General features: G+C 45.2%; 1 protein-coding gene across 1 annotated transcript in view; it reads right to left on the bottom strand.

Moving 5' to 3' along the window:
* Positions 1-18,463: 18,463 nt before the first annotated feature.
* The window catches only part of EFHD1 (EF-hand domain family member D1), a 44,643-nt gene continuing 41,423 nt past the window's right edge, over positions 18,464-21,683 (bottom strand). Inside the window, exon 4 of the mRNA XM_054040268.1 lies at positions 18,464-19,911. Coding sequence (XP_053896243.1) covers positions 19,777-19,911 — 135 coding nt within the window. The 3' untranslated portion in view covers positions 18,464-19,776. The remainder of the gene's footprint in view (positions 19,912-21,683) is intronic.

Below are 21,683 nucleotides of genomic sequence, written 5' to 3'. Positions count from 1 at the left end.
TCGCGCCGCCACGCATCATCACGTGATATAGGGCGCCACCTACCTGCGTAGGCCCCGGATGAGAATGGTGGCGGCTTGAGGGAGCGCGCGTCGCAAACAGAGCGCGAGCTAACAGTTGGGGAGACCTAAGGCCAACGGCTGCCGCGAGCCCCGCCCTAGTGCCAGCACAGAGCCGAGAGAGAGAGTGTAAGGCCGGCAGCGCCCGGCTCTCTACCTGTCACCTCCTGCGCCACCCAGCTGTGCCCAGCGCCCATGCTTCCCTTCCCTCGCTGTCCCGCCCTGCCCCTCCTTCAGCCTTGCTCTGCCAGGGGCCTGGGCCACGTAATCCTCTCACCCAGCTGGTGCCCAGGTGCCAGCTATGGCCCCACTCTTCACCCACCTCCACATCGAGCTGGGGGACCGGTTGGGTACTTCCCTACAGCCACTACTCCCTGCCCATCTCACTAGTCTTCTCTCAGCTGCGCCATGTCCTCCTTCCCCTGGCCTGTAATGACCTTAATCCCCATAGAGACTAGACTCCTTCAACCCTCTGACATGTAGCCAACCCCCACTTTGTCTGCAGCAACCACCCTGTCAAGGTGTTCAGGCTGCTTTATCTCCCAGGCAAGTGTGGTGACTGCAAGTGCAACTTGATCAGTGTTCAGGGCCTGATGAAATACATCTTAGAATACTCAAGGGGTTGACTGAGGAGATAGCTGAGCCGTTGGCTATTATCTTTGAAAACTCATGCAAGATGAGAGAATAGGGTTACCATTCGTCCGGATTCCCCCGGACATGTCCAGCTTTTTTCAGTTAAAAATAGCGTCCGGGGGGAATTTGTCAATGTCCGGACTTTCCCCCCATGCAGAGCGTGCGCGGCGTACAGGGCAGCCGGCCGGATCGTGCCACTCGCATGGGGCTCCGGCAGCCTGAGCCCCTCCTCCACTTCCCCCTACTCTCCCCTGCAACTTGACACCACTACCCTCTTCTCTCTCCCTCCCTCCCCCTCCCCCCTGCATTCGCAGATCGCTGGCCGGCCGTTTGCCTTGGCCTCCGGCAGTCTGGAGCTCCAACCCTGCTCCCCTCCCCCGCTGCCGAGCACGCCGCTCTGCAGCACAGTAAGGGGGCCAGGGGGTCAGAGAAGCGGCAGGGAGGTTCTGGGGGGGGTAGTCAAGAGACAGGGAGCAGGGGGAGGGTTGGATGGGTCAGGAGTTCGGGGGGGTCTTTCTGGGGGTTGGGGGTGTAAGGTTTTGGGCAGAGTACAGGTGGGGGGGTCTCAGGAGGGGGCAGTTAGGGGACAAGGCACAGGGAGGCTTAGGTAGGGGGTGGGGTTCTGGAGGGCAGTTAGGAGCAGGGGTCCCAGGAGGGGGCAGTCAGGGGACAGGGAGCAGAGGGGTTTAGATGGGTTGGGAGTTTTGGGGGAGGGGGCTGTCAGGGGGTGGGGAGTGGTTGGATGGGGTGTGGGAGTCCCAGGGGTCTGTCTGGGGTTGGGGGTGTGGATAAGGGTTGGGGCAGTCAGGGGACAAGTAGGGGGTAGAGTCCTAGGGGGCCAGTTAGGATGTGGGGAAGGTCTCAGGAGGGGGCAGTCAGGGGACGAGGAGCAGGGAGGCTTAGGTAGGGGGTGGAGTCCTGGGGGGTAGTTAGGGGCAGGGGTCCGAGGAGGGGGCAGTCAGGGGACAAGGCGTGGGGGGGAGGGTTGGGGGTTCTGAGGGGGCAGGAAGTGGGAGGGAGTGGAAGGGGCAGGGGCGGGGCTAGGGTGGGGCTCCTCCCGTCCTCTTTTTTGATTGTTGAAATATGGTAACCCTATGAGAGAGAATCCAGAGGCCTGCAAGCGGGCAAATATAGTGCCAATCTATAATGACAAGCTGGGGGGTTACAGATCACTCAGCTCAATTTAAGAATTCAGAAAGATAATGGAGAAAATAATCAAGCAATCAATTTGCAAAAACCTAGAATATAAGATGATAAGTAACAGCATGCATTTATCAAGAACAAATCATGTCAAACTAACCTAATAGCTTTGTTTGACAGGGTAACAAGCCTTGTGGATGGGGGGAAGCAGTAGATGTGGTATATCTTGATTTCAATAAGGCTTTTGATACTGTCTCACATGATCTCCTCAAACAAATTAGGGAAATATAGCCTAGATAGAGCTGCTATAAAGTGGGTGCATAATTGGTTGGAAACCATTCTCAGAGAGAAGTTATCAATGGTTCACAGTCAAGCTGGAAGGGCATATCAAGTGGGGTCATGGGTCCAATTCTGTTCAATATATGCATAAATGATTAAGATAATATAGAGAGTACACTTAAAGTTTGAAGACAATACCAAGCTCAGAGGGGTTGCAAGTGCTTTGGAGGATAGGATTCAAATTCAAAATGATCTGGACAAACTGGATAAATTGTCTGAAGTAAATAGAATGAAATTCAGTAAGGACAAATGCACAGTACTTCACCAAGGAAGGAACAATCAATTGCACACATACAAAATGGGAAATGATTCCCTAGGAAGGAGTACTGTGGAAGGGGATCTAGGGGTCATCGGGGATCACAATATAAATATGAGTCAATAGTGTAACACTGTTGCAAAAAAAGCAATCTTTCTGGAATGTATCAGCAGGACTGTTGTAGACAAGACATGAGAAGTAATTCTTCTACTCTACTCCATGCTGATAAGGCCTCAATTGGAGTAGTGTGTCAGGTTCTGTGCACCATATTTCAGAAAAGATGTAGACAAATTGGAGAAAGTTCAGAGGAGAGCAACAAAAATGATTAGAAGTCTAGAAAGCATGATCTGTGAGGAAAGGTTGAAAAAAATGGGTTTGTTTAGTACAGAGAAAAGAAGACAGGGTAAACATAATAACAGTTTTCAAGTACATAAAAGGTTGTTACAAGGAGAAAGGTGAAAATTGTTCTTAATCTCTGAGAATAGGACAAGAAGCAATGGGTTTAAATTGCAGCAAGGGAGGTTTAGGTTGGACATTAGGAAAAGCTTTCTAACTGTCAGGGTAGTTAAGTACTTGAACAAGTTGCCTAGTGGTTGTGAAATCCCCATCATTGGAGGTTTTTAAGAGCAGGTTAGACAAACACCTGTCAGGAATGGTCTAGATAACACTTAGGCCTGCCTTCAGTGCAGGGGACTGGACTAGATGACCTACTGAGGTCCCTTCTATGATTTCCAAGCAGGATCAGAGCAACTGCATGGGATTCAATGGTGAGATATAGGAAGATTTAAGCCACATAGCAAGTAAACTCAGTCACCTTAAGGGAAACTCCACTATACCACAGCAGGTATCACCCATGCTACATTTATCCAGAAACTGCAACCCTACAAGCCAGGGCCCCTAAATAGGAGCACATTAAAAGCTAGTTTTGATGAAGTGCCAGATAGAAGACTGTAAAGATTTTCTCCCCTTTCCTCCCCCTCCCAAACACATTTACAAAAACAAGATTCAGAAAGGGAAAAGACTTGTTGCTTCTGCTCCCCTTGCGGCAGATACTACAACTCCCCAAATTACCACTTGTGAAACTTCTTTGTAATCTGTAAAAAAAAAAAAAAAAATCCAAAAAGTTGTTGTATTCTAGGAAGTCTCCAACTAGCATAAAATCTTACTTACAAAACCTTTTTCATTCAGAAAGATAAAGGAATATCTTGCATTAAATTTTAATGTAGAACTTTTAGAGATGTAGGACAAGAATATGGCAACCCTGGCTATACAAGTCCTTCAGAATTCCAGTTATTTTACAAAACTTGTACTTCTGTTTCAAACTCAAACTTCATTGCTCTTAAGCACTGGTTCTCATTTTTTCCCACATGAACCACTTACTTATAATAATGTATTGATCCTCACTCCATGCTTTCCCTGTAGCAAATTAAACATTTTCTTACATGAAAAGGTTAGTTTGACTACATTAATAAAGTGAGATTATTTTCATCCAGTTTCCTTAATGCTCTGAGCACAACTGGTTGGTTATATTCCCTCAGTCTGTACAGTTTCTGTTTGTTTCCTTTCTGAATGTATAGTGCTTACCATTTATTAACACCAAATCTTTAATTTCCTACAGCTCTGTCTTTTTCAGGTCATTTTAGATTTTGGCTGTGCTTTTTAATTTTACTGTATTCATGAACCTAATTGGATAGTGTTCTACTTGATTAAAACATGGTTCAGTGATGTTGGTGTACTTTTATTCAACATAGACCCATGGGCAAGTATTATCAGTCTTCAAACTCAGTGCAAGTCTCATAGTAGTTACTCCTGGTGCATCAGGTCACTGCCTGGTCTGGGAAGAGGTGCCTTTGTAGGGAGGGGCCCTGGAAGAAGATTACTACAGCTGCTTAAGGCTGGGAGAAAAGACATTGAGGTACAATGATTTAATTAACTTGTTAGATCTCAAATGTAATCCTATTTCCAGATGGAAAATCATCAGGCACTCAGGGTAAGGCTTTTTCGGCTAAAAATATTACTTTATTTATAGCCTTAAACAACCATATTAGTACTTGATACAGCCTAAAAACTATCATTAGCTGTTATGCGACATCAATAAAGGAGTGACCATTTTTAGCTGAGAAAACCATTCTCTAATCAGGCGATTTCAGCCAAATGCATTTGGCTTTACCTCTGAGCTTTCAGGTGAATAAATACTCCATGTTGTGCACTGAACACTGGCCATGGCTGATGTAATAGTTAACACAAGCCTCTCTCTTTTTCTTTCTTTTTTTTTTGAGCCAATAAGTTGAAAAGTGCATTTCTCAAACTTATTTTGAATTCACATAAAAATGATAACACATTAAATATATTCAGCAAAAAAACTTAGAATTTAGGATGAGCTTCATTCTAAAATGAACCTCAGGAGATTGGAGAGACAAGGTGGGGGAGGCAATGTCTTTCATTGTACCAACTTCTGTTGGAGAGAGAGACAACCCTCAGGAGACTGGTCTGAGGGAGTATCTGCCTCTATAGCAAAGTTATAAGGTTCTGGTCTCTGACAACTTGTATTTCCATTCTCTTGGCTCCTTGCTATTAATAGTGGCTAGAACAGTGTAAGAGAGAAAGAGTTGCAACCCAAGCTGTCAGAATAGGAGCTTGCAGCTCTGCTGCAGAAGCAGCTGTGCCTTGTTCCAATGACTTTTCTTGGCAGAAGTCAGTTAGATCATGTGAACAACTCTTTGTATTTTACTTTGAGACTTCAGAAGTGGCCTGTATCTGAGATGGGAGAAATCTAGTTTGTGGGAACTTTCTTTTAGTCAGAGAAACCCCCCAAAAGTGAAACTATCAAGCAACATTTCAAGAAGGGAGCATTTTAAGGATATTCCTCTGCAAAAGTTAGCATTTTTCTGAAATTTTACTTAGAAAATTCAAAATACATTTTAGTATCTTATTAGATTTCTCCTAGGACTTCCATTATGGTCAAGCAAGCAGAATACAAGACTATTACAAATTACAAGACTGTCTGTGGGGCCAAATTCATCCATAATGTAACTTCAGGGACTATAGTAGATCTACACTAGGTATGAATTTGGCTCTTGGTAAGCAAACACCCCTATGAGTCTGACTTTTAATAGGTTGTTGAGGTCATTATGTACATTAAAGCCTTTTGAACAGCTAAACTAATTTGAATGTGCTATTACATATCCAAGGGAGGGGAAGTGAGGCAGGAATCTTTTATTAACTAAAAGCTATCAATGTCCCATCCTTTTCATGCTACCCTGGTTTAAGGAAGCAGAGTACAGCTTACTTTACTGGGTCAGTGGAGTTAGGAACCTATAGGACAGACTGCACTCTCAGCAAGTTTGCAGATGACACTAAACTAGGAGGTGTGGTAGATACACTAGAGGGTAGGGATCGGATACAGAGGGACCTAGACAAATTAGAGGATTGGGCCAAAAAAAACCTGATGAGGTTCAACAAGCACAAGTGCAGAGTCCTGCACTTAGGACGGAAGAATCCCATGCACTGCTACAGACTAGGGATCGAATGGCTAGGTAGCAGTTCTGCAGAAAAGGACCTAGGGGTCACAGTGGACGAGAAGCTGGATATGAGTCAACAGTGTGCTCTTGTTGCCAAGAAGGCTAACTGCATTTTGGGCTGTATAAGTAGGGGCATTGCCAGCAGATCGAGGAACGTGATCGTTCCCCTTTATTCGACATTGGTGAGGCCTCATCTGGAATACTGTGTCCAGTTTTGGGCCCCACACTACAAGAAGGATGTGGAAAAATTGGAAAGAGTCCAGCGGAGGGCAACAAAAATGATTAGGGGTCTGGAGCACATGACTTACGAGGAGAGGCTGAGGGAACTGGGATTGTTTAGTCTCCAGAAGAGAAGAATGAGGGGGGATTTGATAGCAGCCTTCAACTACCTGAAGGGGGGTTTCAAAGAGGATGGAGCTCGGCTGTTCTCAGTGGTGGCAGATGACAGAACAAGGAGCAATGGTCTCAAGTTGCAGTGGGGGAGGTCCAGGTTGGATATTAGGAAAAACTATTTCACTAAGAGGGTGGTGAAACACTGGAATGCGTTACCTAGGGAGGTGGTGGAGTCTCCTTCCTTGGAGGTTTTTAAGGCCCGGCTTGACAAAGCCCTGGCTGGGATGATTTAGTTGGGAATTGGTCCTGCTTTGAGCAGGGGGTTGGACTAGATGACCTCTTGAGGTCCCTTCCAACCCTGATATTCTATGATTCTATGATTCTATGGTAGTGTTTACAAAAATAGCACCAACTAATTTACTCATCAATTTTGTTTGTGTGTTCTCACAATACACAAGTTCTTTTTCAGCATAGATGAGCATTTTAATTGTGAAAAATTTTACTAGAAAAAAATCTATGTAAAATCTGACATACTAACAATTAAGGAACAAATTGGCAAACATTCCAGTTTTGAGAAAGAGAAGAGAGATGGATCTGTTTAATGTGGTAAACAAGTCATTGGGAAAGCCAGTCAATGACACCACAGCTAGGTCACGCTTGATTTAAGCAATTAAGACTCACAAGAGTCTGAGTCAAAAATGATGGGCCTCAGGAGAGACACCCTCAAAAGTTCCCTGATCAAACACAACCAATGAAGAGAGCAAATACCTTTTCAAGTGATTGTCCACATAGTTTCCTGTGCACAAGAGATCACATTATTTTGCCAGCAGTGTATGTTGGGGCCTCAGCTGCGCCCTAGGTATCCTTACACACACATACACACCCCAGTGGAAGGCATACTGGGCGGAGCAGGCCCAACCATTCCTCAGCTCCTCCTTATTGGTCATGGCAACAAGAGAAAACCTTTGTAGTGTTCACCTGCTTTCCTAGCAATAAATGCTATCCAATTAATTGTTAGTTACTATTTAGTTGTTACTGTAGATAATTAGTTTGATTTTGTTCGTTAGCATTAAAAAAACCCTTTTAATCAGTTAATAGGCATGGGAACCCACACACATACACACACACACCCTACAGGGGCTCCAACTGCAATGGCATAAACAAAATCTCCAGGATTTAAAACTTGCTATTCTTGTGAGTCTGCAATGCCTCTAAATGATGGGCACTGTAGGTGTCTTTTTTGTTTAGGCAAGGAACATACACCAGAGCATTGCTCCATCAGCTGCTCATATTCCAAACAGATGCATAAGGACCGGGAAGTCCACCTGAAATTATGCCTCCTTGAGTGCTCCATGAAGGTCTTTTTGGACATGGACCTTTTTGGAAGGCTCAGTCTTCCATCCAGTCCCTTTCAGTGAGAGCCTTGGTGAGTCAAGAAGATTCCATGCTGAGCTCCAGGGCAACAAGAGATTCCAGTCATCAGCTTTGATCTCTTTGATGACAGCTTCAGAAAGGGGTAGGAATGAACACTACTCCAGAGTCGAGCTGAGATGTAGGTCACCCTTGATGCCTGCAAAATCTAGACATGAATAGGCAAGGATCTGACACCTTTTGGACTGATCAGTCCAAGTGCAGCCATTGGCCTGACATACTTTCCTCTGGCTCCCCAAAACTGACTGTTGAACAGGTACTTGTGTTACCCACTAAATACAGGGAACATTGTTCCTCCAGCACAGACTCCTCGGCACCAGTCTCTTTGCTACCGTTTTTAATGATACCTAGAACATGGATGGTACTCAGTGATTTAGCTCTTCTGGACCTGGAGTCATCTTTGTTGGCTTTATTGAAAGTGGTGCTGGCTAGACCACCATTCTCCGAAACCTAAGTACTGCAGACAAGGGAGGCATCAGTAGTACTGACTCCATCCCCTTCTCCAGTAGAGACATTAGAATGCCTTTATACGTCTGAAAGCGTAGCCCCACCTCTGGAGGAGGTGTATTCCTTCTCATCCTCCCCGTAGGTGTACAGTAGGGATTCATCTCCGACTCATCCTCACCTCCATGGGGATCACAATGTGAATTTGGGAGGCTCTCCAAGGCTTGCTCTTAGTAGGAAAAGGCAGGGTTCTCAGAGAACAGCTCCCCTGGTATCCTCCTCTATGTCCACCAGTATCCATATGCCTATTAACCGTGGGCCTACTGGGCATCCTGGGGTGTGCTACCCCTTACCTGAAAGCCAGTAGCTACTGCCCCCCACCTTACAGGACTATATATCTTTCTCCAAAGAGGTAATATGGACCTACTTGGCCAGGTCAGTTAGTACAGCCTTACATACTAGAGACACAAGATGAGGAGAGCAACAATGATCAGACAGCTATGAGAGAACAATTAACGTTGGCTGTAATTTCCTCATTCTCCTCTGATGAGGCAGTGAAACTCTAAATGTCTTCTCTGGCTGACAATTTTAAGATATTCCATTATCTTATTAAATGCATTGCAGTGGCTCTTGACATACTCTTAGAGGTGGTAAAAGATAAATCATAACTGCTGGACATTCTGTATCTTCCATGCCTGGTAGACTCTCCATGCTTATAAATCAGGGACAGTTGAAACCTAACAGAGACCTCCAGCATGGAGTCTAGCCACATCCAAGCATGCAGAAAGAAGGTAACAAGTCTCAAGAGATTAGAATCCTTCTAGTCTTACCAATTGCCAGGATCTCTTGTTCTAGCACCTGTTCAAGAGAAATCCAGACAGCAAACACCTCCCAAAATATGCCAGAGAAAAACCCCATAAAGCAAGTCTTATTTAGACATAGGGTCTACCTGTCAACCAGCCTCCAGAAGCAAGTAGCTAATTACCAAGTGCTGCTCACAAAATACAATTACTTGCACTAGAACAAGTTGTCTCAATTTATTAACAGGCTTTCTATGAAATATAGGGAAGAGTTAAATCTATATTGAATGAAGAGCAGCTAATAACCTGCACTTCCATTCAAGCAGCACTTGATTTGTCCGATACAGTGGCATGTATCATGGCATGGCCACGTCTGTGGCAATGAGAAGATTATCCTACCAGAAGCATCTGGGATACCCAGGGAGGTACAAATAACAATAGATGGCCTTCCCTTTGATGGCAGTGAGCTTTTTAATTCAAAGACTGATCAGGACCTCCATTTTTTAAAGGACTCAGGCCTATAAGTCCCACCTCCAAGAAGGAAACAAACAAGTCAACAGGCGGGCTTCAGGCGACATCCCTCTGCCTGAACTATTACCAGCCCCAGAGGACCTCAGAGCCACCAAGAAAGAAAGTTTCCACCAGGAAAAACCTTCAGTCTCTTCTTCCACTGCTGCATACTCTGGGGTTTCAGTTGGGCAGCAGGTTTCATAAGAGCAGTGATAGATTCCAAGTTAATGAGAGCTTACTTCCCAAAAGAAAGATTTCATAAGACAGTGAACCTCATCAGCCAACTTCAGGCTCACCCAAAAACATCAGTGAGAACTGGCCCCAGACTTCTGTGACACATGGCCTAATGCACCTCTCTTGACTCAGTTTGCCAGACTTCACCTACACACTAAGCAAGGATGTCTGAAATCAGTGTATCTACCCAGCAGGCACTATGATAATCACAGTCTATCATCAAATGTACTATCCTCATTAAACTGGTGGAAAGACCCTCTTCAATTGAGGAACAGAATACTCTTCTCTGCATTTCTACTTACCAAAACTCTGGTGAGAAACACCTTCACTGAGGAATGGGAAGCTCATCTAAATCTGTAAGTTTAGGGCATATTGTCCCTTCAGAAATCTCATTTACACATAAATGTCCTGGAACTCAGAGCCACCTTCCTGGCATGTAAATCATTTCTGCCTCAACTCCAAGGATCCACAATCTAAGTTCTGATAGAAAATACCACAACTAAGTATTATATCAGTAGACAAGGAGAAGACAGGTTATCTCCACTCTGTCAGGTGGCCATTCAGTTCTGGACCTGGTGTATTCATCACCAGATCACACTGCTGGCCTTGCATCTTCCAGGCATTTAGAAGTCGCTAGTGGATCACCTCAGTAGAGTTATCAGACAATCACAAATGGTTGATCAAGGACCTGGTGTTTCAGAGCATCTTTCACAAAGGGAGTTAGCCATCAATAGACTTATTTGCCACAGACCAGAACAAGAAATGTCAGGTGTTCTGCTCCAGTGAGGGCTACAGTCTTGCCTCCCTCTCAGGCCCTTTTCTTATCCCTTGGAAACTGGCATTCATATGGGCCTCCCCCGTTCCCCACTGTACAGAAGGTCCTGAAGAAACTGAGGTGAGGTTAATGATCATGATGGCCCCTGCCTGGGCCAGGAAGTTCTGGTATTCAGATCTGATAAATCTCTTAACACAGCCTCCTCTACTCTGCCCCCAGTCATCTTACCAGCTCTTCCTGACAGTCAGGGCTGGCTCCAGGGTTTTTGCCGCCCCAAGCGGCAAAAAAAAAAAAAAAAAAAAAAAAAAAGCCGCGATCACGATCTGCGGCGGCAATTCGGCGGGAGGTCCTTCGCTCCAAGTAGGAGTGAGGGACCGTCCGCCGAATTGCCGGATGTGCCGCCCCTCTCCGGAGTGGCCGCCCCAAACACCTGCTTGGCAAGCTGGTGCCTGGAGCCAGCTCTGCTGACAGTCATACAGAACCACAGTCAGCTCCTACATCTGGACCCAGCATCATTACATCTGATAGCCTGAAAGTTGTCGACCAAAGAAGTTGTTCATCTGAAGTTCAGAACATTCTGCTCCAAAACAGGAAAGACTCAAGCGGACTTATAAAGCTAAAGGAAAGAGGTTTTGTATTTGGGCATCTCAGCACTAGTTCCCTCCCTGACAACACCCATTTCAGCAATATTGTACTATTTACTAGTTTCTGTAAGCTCCAGAAGGATCCATCTAGCAGCAATATATGCACTTGTATCCTGGGCCACGGTATTTTCTCACTTTACAATGGCTGGATTCTTTAAGGGCCTTATTCATGCTTTCCCCCGAGTTTGGGAGCATGATGACCCCCGCCCCCCCTTGGGACCTTGTAGGAGTGCATGGCCGTCCCTCACAGTCTATCTCCAAGGGCGGCCACGCTTCTTTGCTGTCACACACCTGGAATGGCAGTCTGTACAAGGGGGATATTAGCTGTCTCTAGGGCTCAAACCCACTGGCAGGATAGAGCAGCGAACAGTTCAGGGACCCAGGTCCTTAGGCAGGGCAGGGCACCTTGCAGTCTAGCGCTCCATCCCTCGGACAGGGGCAAGCAACAAGTGGTCGAAGGGCCCACCCAACAGGTGAGCATCAACTGCAGTCTACAGGTCTCAGGCAAGGGGTGAGTGCCAAACAGTCTATGGGGCTGAGGAGCACAGGCCTCCTGGCCTAAGGAGTGGGAGTACTGCCACCCCGGGAGTGGGTTGAAAGGGGGATGCAGGTCCGCCCAACTCCACTGCATCCCAGCCCAGGGCTCTAACAGTGGCAGAGTGGTCTGCCACTGGGTCAGCAGGGAATCCACCCACAACATACTGATTGTGTCTCTGGCGGCACCACAGCCAGACAGTAATCTGGTTCCCCTGGGCTGCTTCCTATAATCCCGCTTGGGTGTACCTGCTTCCAAGGGTCACTTCCATCCTCTGTACACTACAAGTGGCAATCCCAGCAACTCCTCAGCATCAGGTGTGTCTGGAGGTTTGGGTAGCTAAGGGGCCTCCTCAGGACAGCAGAAGTTCTCTGTGGGCCCCTGCATCAGCAGTGGGAAAAACACTTCCATCTCCTTTGTCAGCTGCTCTCCAACTGAGCTACAGGGCCCGCCTTTTATACTTCATGTTCTTAAGGAGGGGGAGTACTGCCTCACCAGGGGAGGGATAGCAGGGGGGATGCGGGCCCATCCAACTCCACTGCATCCCAGCCCAGTGCCCTAACAGTGGCAGAGTGCTCTGCCACTGGGTCAGCAGGAAATCCACCCGCAACACTCTGACCATGTCTCCAGCGGCACCACAGCCAGCTAAGAACATAAGAACGGCCAGACTGGGTCAGACCAAAGGTCCATCTAGTCCAGTATCCTGTTTTCTGAGAGTGGCCAATGCCAGGAGCCCCAGAGGGAATGAGCAGAATAGATAATCACCAAGATCCATCCCTTGTTGCCCATTCCCAGCTTCTGACAAACAGAGGCTAGGGACACCATCCCTGTCCATCGTGGCTAATATCCATTGATGGACCTATCATCCATGAACTTATCTAGTTCATTTTTTGAACGCTGTTATAGTCTTGGCCTTCACAACATCCTCTGGCAAGGAGTTCCACAGGTTGACTGTGTGTTGTGTGAAAAAAATACTTCCTTTTGTTTGTTTTAAACCTGCTGCCTACTAATTTCATTTGGTGACCCCTAGTTCTTGTGTTATAAGAAGGAGTAAATAACACTTTATTTACTTTCTCCACACCAGTCATGATTTTATAGACCTCTATCATATTACCCCCTTTAGTCATCTCTTTTCCAAGCTGAAAAGTCCCAGTCTTATTAATCTCTCTTCATGTGGCAGCTGTTCCATACCCCTAATAATTTTTGTTGCCCTTTTCTGAACCTTTTCCAATTCCAATATATCTTTTTGAGATGGGGCGACCACATCTGCCTGCAGTATTCAAGATGTGGGTGTACCATGGATTTATATAGAGGCAATATGATATTTTCTGTCTTATTATCTATCCCTTAATGATTCCCAACATTCTGTTCACTTTTTTGACTGCCGCTGCACATTGAATGGATGTTTTTAGAGAACTATCTACAATGACTCCAAGATCTCTTTCTTGAGTGGTAAGAGCCAATTTAGACCCCATAATTTTATATGTATAGTTGGGATTATATTTTCCAGTATGCATTACTTTGCATTTATCAACACTGAATTTCATCTGCTATTTTGTTGCCCAGTCACCCAGTTTTGAGAGATTCTTTTGTAGCTCTTCGCAGTTTGCCTGGGACTTAACTATCTTAAGCAATTTTGTATCACTGCATCTCAGATGTTAGTCTGGTTCCCCTGGGCTGCTTCCTATACTCCCCCTCGGGTGTACCTGCTTCCAAGGGTCGTCCTCCATCACCCCAGGCTACACTGCAAGCGGCAGTCCCAGCAACTCCTCAGCTTCAGGCACATCTGACCATTCGGGTAGCTCATGGGCCTGCTCGGGACAGCAGAAGTCTTTCACAGGCCCCTGCATCAGCAGTGGGGAGAACATGTCCATGTCCTTGGCAGCTGCTCTCCAACTGAGCTACAGGGCCCACTTTTTATACTTCCTGTTCCTATCCCACACCTCTGCTTCCGGCATGGAAAGTGTGGCCTTCCTGGTTCTGCCCACCACAGGGCATCTGGCTGTCCCTCACTCTCAATTTCCAAGGGCAGCCGCCTCTTTGCTACAGACCTCTATATAGTATTAACAGATTTGATGGGTCTCCTCTTTGAGCCATTAGCAAGCTGTTCCCTATACTATTAATTAAATCTGCTTTTTTAATACACCAGGGGAAGGGTAGGGAAGACTCATGCCCAATCCCCTTATATAGCATTTCATAAGGACAGGGTTAGTTCCAGTCCCATTCCCAGGTCCTGCCTAAAATAATTTCAGTTTCATATGAACCATTCATCTCCATGTTTTCCTCCCCAGCTCTCACACAGCCTTGCGGGAAGCTAGACTTCTTTCACTTGATGGCCTCCTATTACCTGAACAGGATGAAATAATTCAAGAACATACAGTAACTCCTCGCTTAATGGTGTAGTTATATTCCTGAAAAATGCGACTTTAAGCGAAACGATGTTAAACAAATCCAATTTCCCCATAAGAATGAATGTAAATAGGAGGGGTTAGATTCCAGGGAAATTTTTTTCACCAGACAAAACTATACATTATATAGATATACACACAGTATACATTTTAAACAAACAATTTAATATTGTTCACAGCTATGATGATTGTGAAGCTTGGTTGAAGTGGTGAAGTTAGAGGGTGGAAGAAGGAGGGATATTTCCCAGGGAATGCCTTGCTGGTAAATGATGAACTAGCACTCGGCTGAGCCCTCAAGGGTTAACACATTGTTGTTAATATAGCCTCTCATCAAAGCAGCACGAACAGGAGGGAGGGGAGGCAGCATAGCAGACAGACAGACACCTTGTGTGTGGGAGAGAGAGAGGCACATTACCCGTTTAAGTAAGCTGACCCACTCTTAAGCGCGTTGTCTTTTTAAGTGGATCAGGAATTTGAGACAGCAGCTGCTGCCCCAAGCTCTCTCTCCATCCTTGTCCCCTCCCTGCTCTATATGGAGAAGGGGTAAGCAGGGTGCAGGAGCAGGGGGACACCCTGACATTAGTTCCCCTCGTCCCCCCCTGCACAGCAAGCAGGAGTCTCTGGGATCAGCTCCAAGGCAGAGGGCAGGAGCAGCACATGGCAGTGGTGGGAGGGACAGATGAACTGCCGATTGATAGCCTGCTGGGCAGCTGCAGCACAGGGAACTTAGGAGGGCTGCCAGTCCACCCTGGTTACAAGCCCCCACCAGCTAGCTGCAACGGGCTGCTCTTCCTGCAAGCAGTGGACAAAGCAGGCGGCTGCCAAACAACATTAGAAAGGAGCACTGCACAACTTTAAATGAGCATGTTCCCTAATTGATCAGCAACAAAACAACATTAACCGGGACGACTAAGTGAGGAGTTACTGTACATAGATCATTCATGGCCTTTGCTGAAAAGGGCTAAGGGTCAAGCCATATCCTCCCTCATAAAGATCATCAAAATGGGTACCCCAAGTCTATAAAAACATATTGCAAGTTAGCCAGGTTACATCCACCAAGGTGCATCAGGGCTCATTTAATTCTGCTGCCTGTTTGAAGAATGTCCTTTTTTCTGACATTTGTAGGGCAGCTACCTGGAGTTCTAACCACACCTTTACAAGATGCTACTCTGGGATAGAGGCTTCCATTTTGGTAGGGTGTCCTGTGGTCACAAAGTAGGACTCCTACTACCCACCCCCAAGCAAACTGCTTGTTAGTCACCAAGAATGGAATCCCTGGGTACAATCACTCCAAAAAAAAGTTTACTCTCAGTAAATGTGGTTCTCAGCCATGTGTTGTCCACAGGAATTCCATGACCTGCCCTCCTACTGTCCTACTGTGGAGTTTTATATACTTGAAGGAACTGAGGGATAGTTGGGCCCCTCCACTCTTTATGCCCTCAAGTGGAAAGGTGGCACAAGGACATCAGGGCACAGGAATGGCCCCAAACCTGTTGGCCAAAAAACCAATCACAGGGCACATGCGCACCAAGAGTCAAATCCATGTGAACAATATCTCACAGAACCAGTTACTGTAAGATAATCACTCTCTTTCTCGTAACCATAAAGATCCTACAGACCAGATCTGTTCTCTGCCGCTGTACGTCACTTGTTACAGCAGTCAATTGAATGGCTGTCTCACAGGACAAGGCAATCTGGAGTAGCTCAGTCTGATTATTCAAAGAAGAGGTACCCATAGGATTGGGAAAGAAATCATTTAAGATCAAGCTCTCAGCTACAGTATATATTAAGACAAATTACATGGCCTATTGAGATTCCCTAAGTGGGATTCTCAGCAGCAGTATTTACTGGTTTGTGGTTTTCACTCCTTCCCATTCCATCTGGCCATCTTGCACATATGGCAAACAAACAGTTCAACATTTTACCAGAACAGCTGTCCAAAAAGCTTAGAATCATAGGACTGGAAGGGACTTCAAGAGGTCATCTAGTCTAGTCCCCTGCACTCACGGGCAGAAGCAGATTAAGATTTATTGAGGCCCTGGGCATAAAGGACACTGGGCTCCCCACACCCTGGAGGCCCAGGGGAGCCAGAACCAGGGGGACCATGCCCCTTCCACCCACTTTTTAACATGGGTACAGTAGCCTTAGGCAGGTTTGGAGCAATAGCAGCATGGGTGTTGTCTGGGGGGCATTACCCAACCAAACTGCAAGCCTTGGGCCAGAGGCGACAGGAGGAGCAGTGCTGCACATGGTTGCTGCCTTGGGCAGAAAGCCCAGGTGGCAGCCTATCACTGGGAGTAGGAGGGACCCAGCAGGGACAGCCTGGCTGCAGTGGGACACAGCAGGGACAGCCTGGCAGCAGGAACTGAGCACAGGCATAGAGTGAGCCCGGGTGCAGTGTTGCAGCCAGTAGCAATGGGAGCTGTTCCTGTTACCAGAAGAAACTAAAGGAAAGAACATTTAAGGACCCTCGCCTCCAAAAATAAGCTTGATTCTCCTGAATTAGGGTCTATCACTTATTGGTCGCAGCAAGCAAACACTTGAATGCTCTTAAAGGGTAAATCAAAAGGATGTATTAAACAGGCAGAATAATATAAAATATTTATAAAATAGCTTGGTGGTTTTTACCAAATACAAATAGGATGAAGTCCAGATCCCACTAGAACAAATGGGCTAGCAATATAAAATGTCTGTGTTACTCAGTCTGCATGGCTGTAGGCTGGATGGAGTCAGCTCACATCTCTCTCTTTTGATGTCCAGAACTGGTGTGCCTTCACCAATGGAAACAGGTAGGTGGTAGATGTCTTCTCGAAGGACTGCGCAACCCAAACATAGGCTGCCTCCCTGGATGGACAGCAACCTGTCACACTGCGTCAGTCCCTTATGTCATCCCATTACCAGGCAGATTAGCGTGTGGTCATGTGACCCTTTCCCGTTCTTCCCCTTTGAAACTTCCTGCCTTTGTTCTGTTACTGGGCAGGATTACTTTAGGGAGACCATGTCCCAATTTTATAGGGAAAGTCCTGATTTTTGGGTCTTTTTCTTATATAGTCTCCTATTACCCCACCCCCACCCCCTGTCCGGATTTTTCACATTTGCTGTCTCGTCACCCTAGATTACTTAGGAATTAACTAATCAAAATTGGATACCACAAAAAGGGCACCAAACTGAACAAGAAGATGGTGCATGAAAATGGGAGGGTAAAAGACAAGAAAAATAAAATGGCTAAAATCCCCAACATGCCAATGGACCCTCCCTGCCTGGGTCATTGCTGCCTGTGACCTTCCTGAGGCTCCACCTCCCAGGCTGGGGCACGGCCTCCTCTCCCCTCAGACCATGTTGAGTCCAGATGCAGTGCTCTTTCGGGTCAGTAACTGTCAACCACAGGAGTATAATTGAAGCTTTCTGAGGAAAGTGGATGTTGGAAGCTGTTCTGAAGACTTTTTCTGGTTCTGTCTTCTTGAACTCATTCTGATTTCTTGTTGCTTCTCTCTAACTTTGTAGTGTGCTGTGCTGAGACAGCAACACTTAATATATTATTGAAGCTAATGTTTGTGAAGTGCTCTGATCTTCTGATGGAATGTGTTAATATACAGCAGAGACTAAAGGGGGGGGAAAAAAAGCTTGTTCCCATTTTACATAACAACCCGGGAGATCTGAGGACTAAAAAATTTTAGGAAAACTCACTCTAACCAGTAGTCAGGGCCCTGGCTATAAAGACCTATGCTGTTACACTGTTGGATATGCTACCATGCCACATTTCAACATGTCAGCCTTCAGTAAGGGCTGTTAGTCCTCCTTCCCTCTTCAGCCATGCTGGCAATCAGCATACTCCAACGGAAACACAGTAGGTTCTCTGAGGCACTCCATCCTCAATATGATGCTTTTATCTATCGCCTACACAAGGTTAGGCCTCTTTACATGTCCTAAAACAAAAAGCTGTAAGTACCACCATGTCAAGATTTCCTTACGAAGCATTGTGCATCAGGGAATTCAATTCAGACCACCAAGGATGAAAAGCAATGGAGACCTCTTTCCCCCCTGCCCCCATCTATCAGCATCTTCAACTTTTTGCTGAAGGACTGGTGTGGGAGAGGATGCATCCTCCATTTTAACATTTGAAGCAACTGACAGGGACCAAATGTGAACATTTTTCAATAGACAGCATTTCACATATTTACACAACACTGTCCCTTAGAAATTATCATCATTAGCCTTTGCATAGTCACAATACTGTGCTGTAGTGGAAATATCAGGAGGGGGACTGAACATTTCCTCACTCATGACAGCTGTTCTGGGCTTTGGAGTAGTGAATAGGGACAATTAAAGAGAGAGATCTGTGATGAGAATTCTTGGACAAAACAGTATGTTGGAGGACTTAAAATAAACCCACTGACAAGATCTGAGGTATTAAAGAAAGTTTTATTTGTACATTTTAGCAACAGGAGAAATAATTGAAGATGCAGTTATCTGCTTCGTTGTAAAGAATAAAAACATTTAATTATAAATATTTATCTAAAAAGCGTGATTTATAAAATATAATCTGTGGTGATATATACACAGTTTAATTGTTTAGCAATTCTCCCACCTGACATTAAAGATTAGAGGTTTTTCTATTTATTATTCCACACTCACAGCTTAGTGCTCACAGTTTAAGAAGCAAAACAGACAGGTGAAGATAAAGATGTTCAATCAAATAGACCACTGGTGTGAGTTTTATCTTGGAAGGAATTTGGACAACAATAGAGAGGCAGAACATTAATGCATCCGGAGAGGCTTTGCAAGGAGGGACTGTTCCCGTTTTTGGTGGCCTTCAGCATATAGAGACATGCACCTGGAAGTTTTTAAAACTTGTGGGCAAGTCTCTTGTGCTCATAAGAAATGGATACCATGGCTAAGGTAAGGTATCATGCAAGCTTACTAAATTCAACTCTGCCAAATGCACCTCAGTTTTGATTTGTAACCCATCTGTTATTCCCTTTCTGAGCAGAAACTGCTCATTGTACCATATTGGTTTCATAGAGTAATGATTTTAAGGACTTCATGAAAGTCACTTTTGCACTTACAACCTCAGCATGTGAACAGATTTCCAGAGGTGAAAAGGCTAGTGCATCATCCAATTGTACTGCCCAGCTCCCAATATTTCTTAGACATTAGATACACCTACTTGCTTCTCCTAAATCCAAGGGCCTAAAAAAGTCTAGTGAGGCTATGGAATAGACTGATAAAATGGAATGTGACAGGCCAAAAACCCCCCATCAGTTTTCTATTCCTTGTCTAAAGTGGAGTTAATTTTTCTCCTGCCAAAGTCGTGGGTAAGGCCTTCTTTGAGGAAGTCCGGCTTCTTTTACTGAAAGGGTTATCAATATGGTATTTCAGAGGGTTATGTGAAACAGAAACCAAGGAAAAAATATACCCAAGAAATACTGTCATTCCTTTTGGGTTAAGGAAAGCTGATTTGCTACCTGGTTCTTCAGCATTAGGATGAACTTTAATTTCCTTAAGCACTACCTGACAGTGAAGAGTATGTACACAGTTCTTATTGTTCATACCATATGAACACATGGTAGTTGTGAGAGCTGTACCCTCTGGAGTGGAGTTAGAAACTTCAGTCTGAAAGGATGGTGAAGTTCTAGCAGAAGATACTCTCCAGGCACAGTCGTGATTCATGGAAACGTACCAAGTTAAGAGAAGTCTCTGGCGGTAGAATGGATGGTTACTGGCTGAATGCAGACTTTAGCTCCCTGAATGCTGCCCGACGGTGTTTCTTCTCTTCCTCTTCGCGCTTTCGCTCATCCTGCTCTGCCTTGATCTCTGCTTCAAACTTACTGGCTGAAGAAAGGGCTTGAACCTGTAAAGAAAAACAGCAGACATGAGCTATGGGAAGCATTAAGAATTTGAACTACCTTGCAGCACATCTGTCTGCTACATCTTCCTCCAGTTACCATATTCAGTGGTGCCAAAATTGATTAAGGGTTAACAATACTACAGTAGCTGGATATTTATACTGAAGACCTGTGGGTTCAGTTTTATTCTCAAATCAAGAGGATAGTTTCATTTACCAACAGTCACTTTCCACTGGAACTGAGCCAAACGGAGGGAAAATTGTGTGGATATATTTATTCCAACTCATAGAAAATATTATTGCCTTTTGGGTGAAATACAAAATGAAGCTAAATGCATGAATTGACTTTCAAGATTTATAGCACAACTGTGTTGACCAGTTCTGTATCTCCCTTCCCTAATCACAGTAATATGTAACTAGCCATCACAGCATGAGTCGTGAAAACACAATGAACTTTCCCCAATGATAAAAATTCTTGCAGAAAATTTGATAATTCCGAATTGGGACCAAATAGGAGGAACTCAGTCTGTGGCCCATTTTTATAGATTCATAGATTCTAGGACTGGAAGGGACCTCGAGAGGTCATTGAGTCCAGTCCCCTGCCCTCATGGCAGGACCAGATACTAGACCATCCCTGACAGACATTTATCTAACCTACTCTTAAATATCTCCAGAGATGGAGATTCCACAACCTCCCTAGGCAATTTATTCCAGCGTTTAACCACCCTCACAGTTAGGAACTTTTTCCTAATGTCCAACCTAAACCTCCCTTGTTGCAGTTTAAGCCCATTGTTCTTGTTCTATCCTTAGAGGCTAAGGTGAACAAGTTTTCTCCCTCCTTCTTATGACACTCTTTTAGATACCTGAAAACTGCTATCATGTCCCCTCTCAGTCTTCTCTTTTCCAAACTAAACAAACCCAATTCTTTCATCTTTCCTTCATAGGTCATGTTCTCAAGACCTTTAATCATTCTTGTTGCTCTTCTCTGGACCCTCTCCAATTTCTTCATGTCTTTCTTGAAATGCGGTGCCCAGAACTGGACACAATACTCCAGTTGAGGCCTAACCAGCGCAGAGTAGAGCCGAAGAATGACTTCTCGTGTCTTGCTCACAACATGCCTGTTAATGCATCCCAGAATCACGTTTGCTTTTTTTGCAACAGCATCACACTGTTGACTCCTATTTAGCTTGTGGTCCACCATAACCCCTAGATCCCTTTCTGCCGTACTCCTTCCTAGACAGTCTCTTCCCATTCTGTATGTGTGAAACTGATTGTTCCTTCCTAAGTGGAGCACTTTGCATTTGTCTTTGTTAAATTTCATCCTGTTTACCTCAGACCATTTCTCCAATTTGTCCAGATCATTTTGAATTATGACCCTGTCCTCCAAAGCAGTTGCAATCCCTCCCAGTTTGGTATCATCTGCAAACTTAATAAGCGTACTTTCTATGCCAATATCTAAGTCGTTGATGAAGATATTGAACAGAGCAGGTCCCAAAACAGACCCCTGCAGAACTCCACTTGTTATACCTTTCCAGCAGGATTGTGAACCATTAATAACTACTCTCTGAGTACAGTTATCCAGCCAGCTATGCACCCACCTTATAGTAGCCCCATCTGAGTTGTATTTGCCTAGTTTATTGATAAGAATATCATGCGAGACCATAACAAATGCCTTACTAAAGTCTAGGTATACCACATCCACCGCTTCTCCCTTATCCACAAGACTCGTTAGCTTTCTTTGATAGGATATCAGATTGGTTTGACATGATTTGTTCTTT

Source organism: Malaclemys terrapin, chromosome 9, assembly GCF_027887155.1.
Source record: "Malaclemys terrapin pileata isolate rMalTer1 chromosome 9, rMalTer1.hap1, whole genome shotgun sequence".
Lineage (NCBI taxonomy): Eukaryota > Metazoa > Chordata > Testudines > Emydidae > Malaclemys > Malaclemys terrapin.
Note: the sequence above shows the minus strand (reverse complement) of the source record. Positions and strands in the feature narration are given on the sequence as shown.